General features: G+C 39.5%; 1 protein-coding gene across 1 annotated transcript in view; it reads left to right on the top strand.

The window, feature by feature from the left end:
* The first annotated feature begins 647 nt into the window (after window positions 1-647).
* Window positions 648-7,510, top strand: part of Spef2 (sperm flagellar 2) — a 151,266-nt gene continuing 144,403 nt past the window's right edge. Inside the window, exon 1 of the mRNA XM_026783829.1 lies at window positions 648-788. Coding sequence (XP_026639630.1) covers window positions 731-788 — 58 coding nt within the window. The 5' untranslated portion in view covers window positions 648-730. The remainder of the gene's footprint in view (window positions 789-7,510) is intronic.

Below are 7,510 nucleotides of genomic sequence, written 5' to 3'. Positions count from 1 at the left end.
AAAACCTCACACAGCCTTAGAAGAAGAAGCAAGTCTGGAACGTGTGCTGAGCTTCTACCTGGAACCAGGCACCAGAGTATGTGAATTTTTCTTCCGTTCTCACGACTTGCAAAGCGTTGCACCTGTATCTACTGAGAAGAATGGCGAGGCTCAAAGACCATAAGCCATTATTTCTGGGCCAAGAACTCGTGAGATCACAAACCAACAGAAAGGCTCACACATATCGATTGGGAAGCTTGGACTTTATTGATAATACAACATTAAAATTATAAAAAAATATTACGATGAATAATTTCAAAAACTGTGATTTTATAAAGCAAATTGCAGTTTAGTATATGTTATCGTTTATCAAAACAGCTTATGATCTCAAGTAACTCTGTATAGTCTACCCTTAGATAATTACAGAAGAGAGATAAAGGTTTTTAATTTAACTGATGATGATTTTTGTAAAGAAACCCCCTTTTTAATATTATAATTCCTGTTCAGACTCTTGGAATCTTGTTCACCAGCATAAGCTCAGGTCTTACAAGCCAGTAGGGGGCAGACAACAATTTCGGATGTCTTTGACTGGGCTCCTGTGTCTCCTCCTCTCTGCCTGGGTTACCTAACTCCAGCCGGGAAGCGCTTCCTTAGCAACTGGTTGCCCTGGGAAACGGGAAGATGCAGTCCTACTGACCACATTCCTGGCAAATTCCTAGCACCTACTAGCGGTCAAAGGCGCCAGAGAACTATGTCGGAGATCCTGTGCCAGTGGCTCAACCGGGAGTTGAAGGTGTCCAGGACCGTGAGTGAGTGACCACAGCCTAGGGCAAGCGACGAGGGGAATATGGGGGGGGGGGAGTGCGCTGATAGAAAGTGTCCCCTACGTGGCTAGCAGCGCCCCACAGTGCAGGCCAGCACTCCTCAGTCCTACCTAGACACCTGGGGCCTTCTCATTGCATCCTGCCTCTGGCATTTCCCTTCCTGCTGTCTCAGCCCTCAGAATTTCTGACCTACTCTGTATTTCTAAGCAGTCAGGGATGCTTCAGTTCGAGGCACTGGTCTGCTCCTATGGGGAGGAAACCTTGTTCCTGTAGCAGTTTGACCCCGACTTTGCTTCCCAGTTAACTCTCTCTAATAAACAGTAAATGGGTCGGTGTAGAATATATTAACGTTTGCCGGTTTTAGGAACTTTCGTCTCAGTTTACAAACGGTAGCTGTTTGTTGAGGTGATTCCTTTTCTACTTTTCTAAGTTTACGTTAGTTAATTTTATTGAAGGCACAACGATGTGCCCGAAAGTCCTAAAGTTTTATGGCCCAGAAAATCCCAAACACTTCAGATTTGGTGAGAACCAACACTCCCAAGTCTGGCAGGTCAGTATGCTCTTTCTCTTCTCCGGGGGAGGGGGGGGGGACTCATTTTCAAGTGCTATGGATTTTCTTCAAGGCAAGACATTTTCAGAACAAATAATTTCAATCTGTCTTCCCAGAGGAACCCTTGCCTCCCTGCCAGTTGCTACCGAGGTGGGCAGCATTGCCAGTTCAGCCCTGGGTCATCCCTGCTAGGGCAGTAGTGTTTGTGCAGGTGGGAAATATTCACTGACAGCCTAAGGATCTTCAACACACAGCAGCCCAAGTTGCATTTCTTGAGGCATAATTTTAGGCTTATTCTTTGCTAAGCTGCCTCCACCCTGTTATGAGCAATAGTAAATTCTTTCTCAGTGTTCTGTCTCTTTGTACCTCTGAGAGTTTCTATGCTCAAATATGATGCTAAATTCAGGACAGTATTTAGCATTTAGCAATTCTTCTTTCTCTCTCACCATATTGCCCGAAAATGCAATATCACACATGAAGTTGCACTATTCTGAGATATCAGTTGCAGAACCTAATGTAATTAACTCAAGTTCTTAGCTTAAGTTAATTAACTTATTTGATTAATAAAATCTATACCATTTCCTTAAGTCCTAAGAACCCTTGTAGAATAAAATGCTTTTGGAAAAGTAAATAAAATTAATCATAAACATGCAAACACTAGATGCTGTTATAATATTAATAAGTTTGAGAAATTTGGTTTTGGAAGGAAGTATGACTTCATTCTGTGAAGATTAAAAGCTTGGAGACATTTTAAATAAAAATTATAATACCACAAGCTGTGAGTGGAAAATTCCCAGCATCTTTTTTCCTCAAGTATAAATCTGGAAATTGTTAGCAGAGACACTCCATGCTAATTTCATTTTAAACACTAGCAATGCAGCCATTGCTGAATCCCAATTGCTGCAAGATGTCTGAGGAGACAGACTGATGTAGCCAAATTATGCATCCAGAGTACAGGGAATATATTCAGTTGTGTTTGTTATCCAGAGAGGATTCTGGTGGACCTAAGACAACTTACAGAAGAGTTCTATGGGGTGTGGTGGAAGATTTTTGAATACCTTGTAAAATTATGATGTAAACAAACAGTGTAAGTTAAGAAGGTCATTTGGTCATTCCTGGGTAACGGCTGTGTAAGAGCAAGGGATCAGAGTGCAGACTGTCTGGCTCTAAATATCTTCTTCACCATTATGATCCAGTAGCCTAGAGTTCATTGTACTAAGAAGAGTATGCGTAACGATGCTCCCTCAGTGCATCAAGGTTAAATGGCATAATACACATAAAACACCGAATAGTACTTGGGACGGGCATAGTGAGTAAAATCTCACTTGTCATCTTCAGTCGTCTTAAAAAGCATCAACATAGGATATTTGAACAAGGATATATATTGTTGTGTTGATTCTGAAAGAGAAATAATCTGAACAGCCATAAATAGAGTAATAATTGCATACACCACATTCTCTTATACTATGAATTACTGTGAAACTATTGAATAATAAATGGGATACATGTTTCAATATCATAGATTTTGTGTATTTATTTGAGTTAAAATATTATAGCTTATTGTAGCTGGTATAATTATAGTTTTATCAATTATAAAACATGTATACCCATATATACACAGGCATTGGGGAAAAGAAACACATGTACTGTGCTGTATTAACTATATTGTTAACATGCCCATAATTTTTCATATTGTGATTTATTTTAACATAATGGAAGTACATAAAGATATAATCCAGAATGTCAATACAGGTTACTCTGAGGAAGCATTCCTCATTGCCTTCATGCATTTCGACTATTTGGATTGAGCTATTGTTGCTTTTACAATTTAAAAAGAAAGTTCAGTATAGTATTGAAATGACAAGTTCAAAAGTGGAAGCCAAACTTCTTAAAAAAATAAGAGAAAAACACTTTAGTTGAAACGTGTATGATTTCATAATAAAGTATTTTATGAACCCATTGAAGAGTTATTTTCTCAAATAAAAATGTAGTGGAAATATTAAGAACATAGTTACAGGCTACTGATTATTTATAAGGTAGACTATGCTAAAACATTTTATACTATTTTTTACTTTATGTTTAAAAAGCATAAAAGCAATGTCTCCAAGTAAAGATGATAATGAGAACATTTGGGAATTGGTCAAGGATACACAGTTAATAAATTGTCGAGCTAAGTTATTAACCTAGATATTATATATTGTTCTTAGGCACTCTGTTTTACACTTATGAATATTTATTAGTATCTATTGACCTTCTAAGCATTCATTTAAACTCACTTTTAAGGGCATTCATTCAATTTGGATTTTTTTTTTCTTTTAAAGTATTGAATTCTAACCCTTAGCTTTTCTGGCAAGTTATAAGGTTCAATTTCCAGATGGCTAGAGAGCAAAGGTGGAATTATTAGTGTCTGATTAGGAGTGGTTCAGTCCATTCATTGCTTATTCATCAAAAATCAAAACAAAACAAAAACCAAACGTAACAAAAGCCGAAACCAAGATGAGGATGCCATGTAATTGCTTGAGAGACAGTCAAGGTGAATTGATTTCTAGGTTATCTTGACAGCTAGGTTCTGAACGTCCTTGCTTATTCATGGCAGAGAAAGGACATCCCAATAATCTAAATTGAGACTAGTCATATTCCACTTGGGCAGGTGGCGCTGTTTGTTCTCGGGTGTCCCTGGAGAGTTGATTAATCCTAAGGTGGGAAGACTCCAATCTAGCCAATAAAACCTAACAATCTTCATTATGATATATTAAATTGAATCATTTCCTCGAAAATAATGAATATTTGTATAACTTAATAGGATTTCTTAAACTACAGTACAATATATTATCCAAAATGATAACTGTAATTCAAGAATTACTATATATATATTATAATGATAGATAAATTTATTGGCATGTCCTTCAATTAATTTTTAATATTTTTATTTTTCATGTAAACTCTGATTATACTCATTCCATTTCCAACTCCTTCCATATCCTTCTCCTGTCCTACTTCATGGTATTCTTATAACAAAAACAAAACAAAGTATGCACATCTACACACACACACACACACACACATACACGCACGCGTGCACACACACACCATGGAATCCTTATAGCTGACCAGCTATCAGTGAGTATGAGACTTGCCCTGGATTGTTATTGATAATAACCAGTGTCACTCAATTGAAGACAACTATTTTCCCCTGTCCCAGCTCTCAGTCACAAAAAAGCACCTTGGTTAAGGGTCAAATTTGTGTCCACTTCTCTTTCCCCATCCTGGGCTTTTGTCTTGCTTGACCCTGTGCAGTTCTTGTACACGCTGTCACAGTTTCAAGTTCACAAGTGCCTCAGTACGGTTATGTGTAGTAAATTCTAGTGCCTTGAAGTCTCCCATCACCCCTGGCTCTTACAGTTTTTCCACCTACGTTTCAGCATCGATCTCTGAGTCTTAAGAGGAGGAACTTGATAAAGAAATCTCGTTTACCACGGAAGGCTCAAAGTCTCTCGCTCTCCATAGTTGTAGGTCTCTGGGTTAATTGCCAATCACTGCAAGAATTGATTTTATAATTAACAGTGAGTGGCATAGAATTAATATCACTGAAAAGTCGGCCATAAGTTCTCTATGAGGTTATTATTCACTTGCTTACTATTGTGTGGCGTATTTGTATGTATGTTGTGTGCATGCTTATTTCTGCACCTATCAATGGAGGAGGTATGTATCAGGTCTCTACTGTGCTCTTCATCCCACTCTTTAAAAGATGTAATTTCTCACTGAACCTGAGTTTGTTTCAGATAAACTGACTGGCAAGTGTGTCCCAGGCTACAAGCTATCTGCACATCAAGTGCTGGAGTATCAGACACACACCAACATCCCAAACTTTTTCCATGGGTGCTGGAGTTGTAAATTTACATTCTCATGGTTTTGCAGCAAGTACTTTACCCCTGGGCCATCTCACCAACAGTACACTCAGTTACTCTACAGAATAAATGTTGCCTCTCTTTCCTTAAGAGCAAATGAGTATCAGAATTCTACAAAAGAAATTCTGCATAAATGACATATGCTGTGTTGGCTATTTTTGTGTCAACTTTGCACAAGATAAGAGTCATTGGAGAGGAGGAAGCCTCAGTTGAGAAAATGTCTCCGTAAGATCTGTCTGTAAGCAAACCTGTTGGGTATTTTCCTATTTAATGATTGATGTGGGAGGGCCCAGCCCATTATGGGTAGGGCCACACCTGAACTACTGATCTGGGTTCTATAAGCAAGCAGGCTGGTTTTGGAAGTCAGTGCAGTGGTTCCTCAATTACCACAAGACTCCTCTAGACCACTCTTGGGCATATACCCAAATGATGCTGAATCATACCACCAGGATAATTGCTCAGCTATGCTCACAGCCGCTTCATTCATGATAGAAACAACCTGAACATGACTCTATTGAGCAATGGGCAAAGAAAATGTGGTGCATTTACACACTGCAGTATTGCTCCACTGTTAAGAACGAGGCACAAGGGAATATGAAGACAAATAGATGAACTAGAAAAAAATCATCCTGAGAGTTAACCTAGACCAATCAAGATAAACACGGTATGTTCTCACTCATAAGTAGGTATTAGCTGTAAAATAAAGGATAACTATGCTACAATCCACAGACCAGAGCGATTAGGTAACAAAGAATGGTCATTAAGGGACATCCAGGTCCCCGAGAAGGGGAAATAGAAGAGATTTTTGTGAGTGGACTGAGAGCAGGTGGGCATGAAAATATGAACTTTCAGGTTGGGTGGGCACAGAGCAAAAGAGTGCTGAGGGGAATTATGGGGGAAGGGCATTTTGGCATTGGAGGAAGCCTGAGTCCAGTGAGTCTGCAGGGAGAGCCCAGTTAAGACTCCCAGCAATAGCAGAAAATTAGCCTGAACTGGTCATCTCCTGTGGTCAGTTTGGTCCTGGCCCCATTGCCATCAGTAAACTGCGATGCAGAAAACTGATTGAAACAAATGCAGAGACCGACAGCCAGATATTAGGCAGGGTTCAGGAATCCTGCAGAGGAGGAGAAGAAAGGAATGTGGGAGCCAGAGGTGTCAAGGATACCAAGGAAGGCTCACACATACAACTAATCCGGGGCTCCTAAACACTGAACCGACAACCAGGGAGCCTGCGTGGGACCTAGGCACTCTGCATACATGTTTCAGTTGTGTAGCTTGGTCCTGTTGTGGACCCCTATTAGTGGAAACAGGGGATGTCTCAGACTCTTTTAGTGGCTTTTCAGACCCCACTTCTCATACTGGGTCGCATTGCCCAGCCTTGATACATGGGAAGGTGCTTAATCTTACTGTAACTTGATATGCCATGTTTTATTGATACTCATGGGAGATAGGCCCTTTCCTGGATGGAGTTGGAAGAGAAGAGGATTGGGGGTAGGAGGGAGGGATGTGAGAGAGGGACGAGGAGGGGGCATCGGTGTAAAATAAATAGATTAATTTTTTTAAAAGAAGGAGAAAAGAAAGCAGGCTGTGCAAGCCACGGGAAGCAAGCACCCTCTCTGGCCTCTATGCTTCTGCCTCCAGGTTCCATTCTTGTTTGCGTTCCTTTCCTGCTTTCTTGACTTCCTTCAGTGATGGACAATGGATGTGAAAGCAAATAAGCTCTTTCCTCCTCAACTTGCTTTTGGTCATGGTGTTTCATCACAGCATAGTGAAGATATATGGCTTCAAATTATTTGTATAGATCAGATTAATCATAAAGAGAATCATACCTAACAGTGCATGTCTCTTAGGCTCTGACCATGGATAAATTGAAAAATCTAAGTAAACTTATCATGTGTATTTTAATATCTTCTGTGGCCATAAACATTATTATGGATACTATCATGGCACACTAAAGAGAAAGCTGCATCTAGGAAATCAGTATTTCTATGTCTAGATATTGCAAATAGGAATAACTATCTTTAGGTCCTATTTTTTTGTCACAAGGAAGTCATAACTAATGGGTATTTGAGAAGATAGCCAGTAACAACCCGGCTGACATCTGTTAGATACTCAGTAACCTGTATTTCCATATTTTCTCATTTCTCACTTTAGAATATTGCCCAACGTGGTTTCTGTCAGAAAACATATTTCATGGCATATATGAGAAAAACAAAAGTAAATCATTACTTTACATTGAACTGTGTCTT

The sequence above is a fragment of the Microtus ochrogaster genome, chromosome 19, assembly GCF_000317375.1.
Source record: "Microtus ochrogaster isolate Prairie Vole_2 chromosome 19, MicOch1.0, whole genome shotgun sequence".
Classification (NCBI taxonomy): domain Eukaryota; kingdom Metazoa; phylum Chordata; class Mammalia; order Rodentia; family Cricetidae; genus Microtus; species Microtus ochrogaster.
Note: the sequence above shows the minus strand (reverse complement) of the source record. Positions and strands in the feature narration are given on the sequence as shown.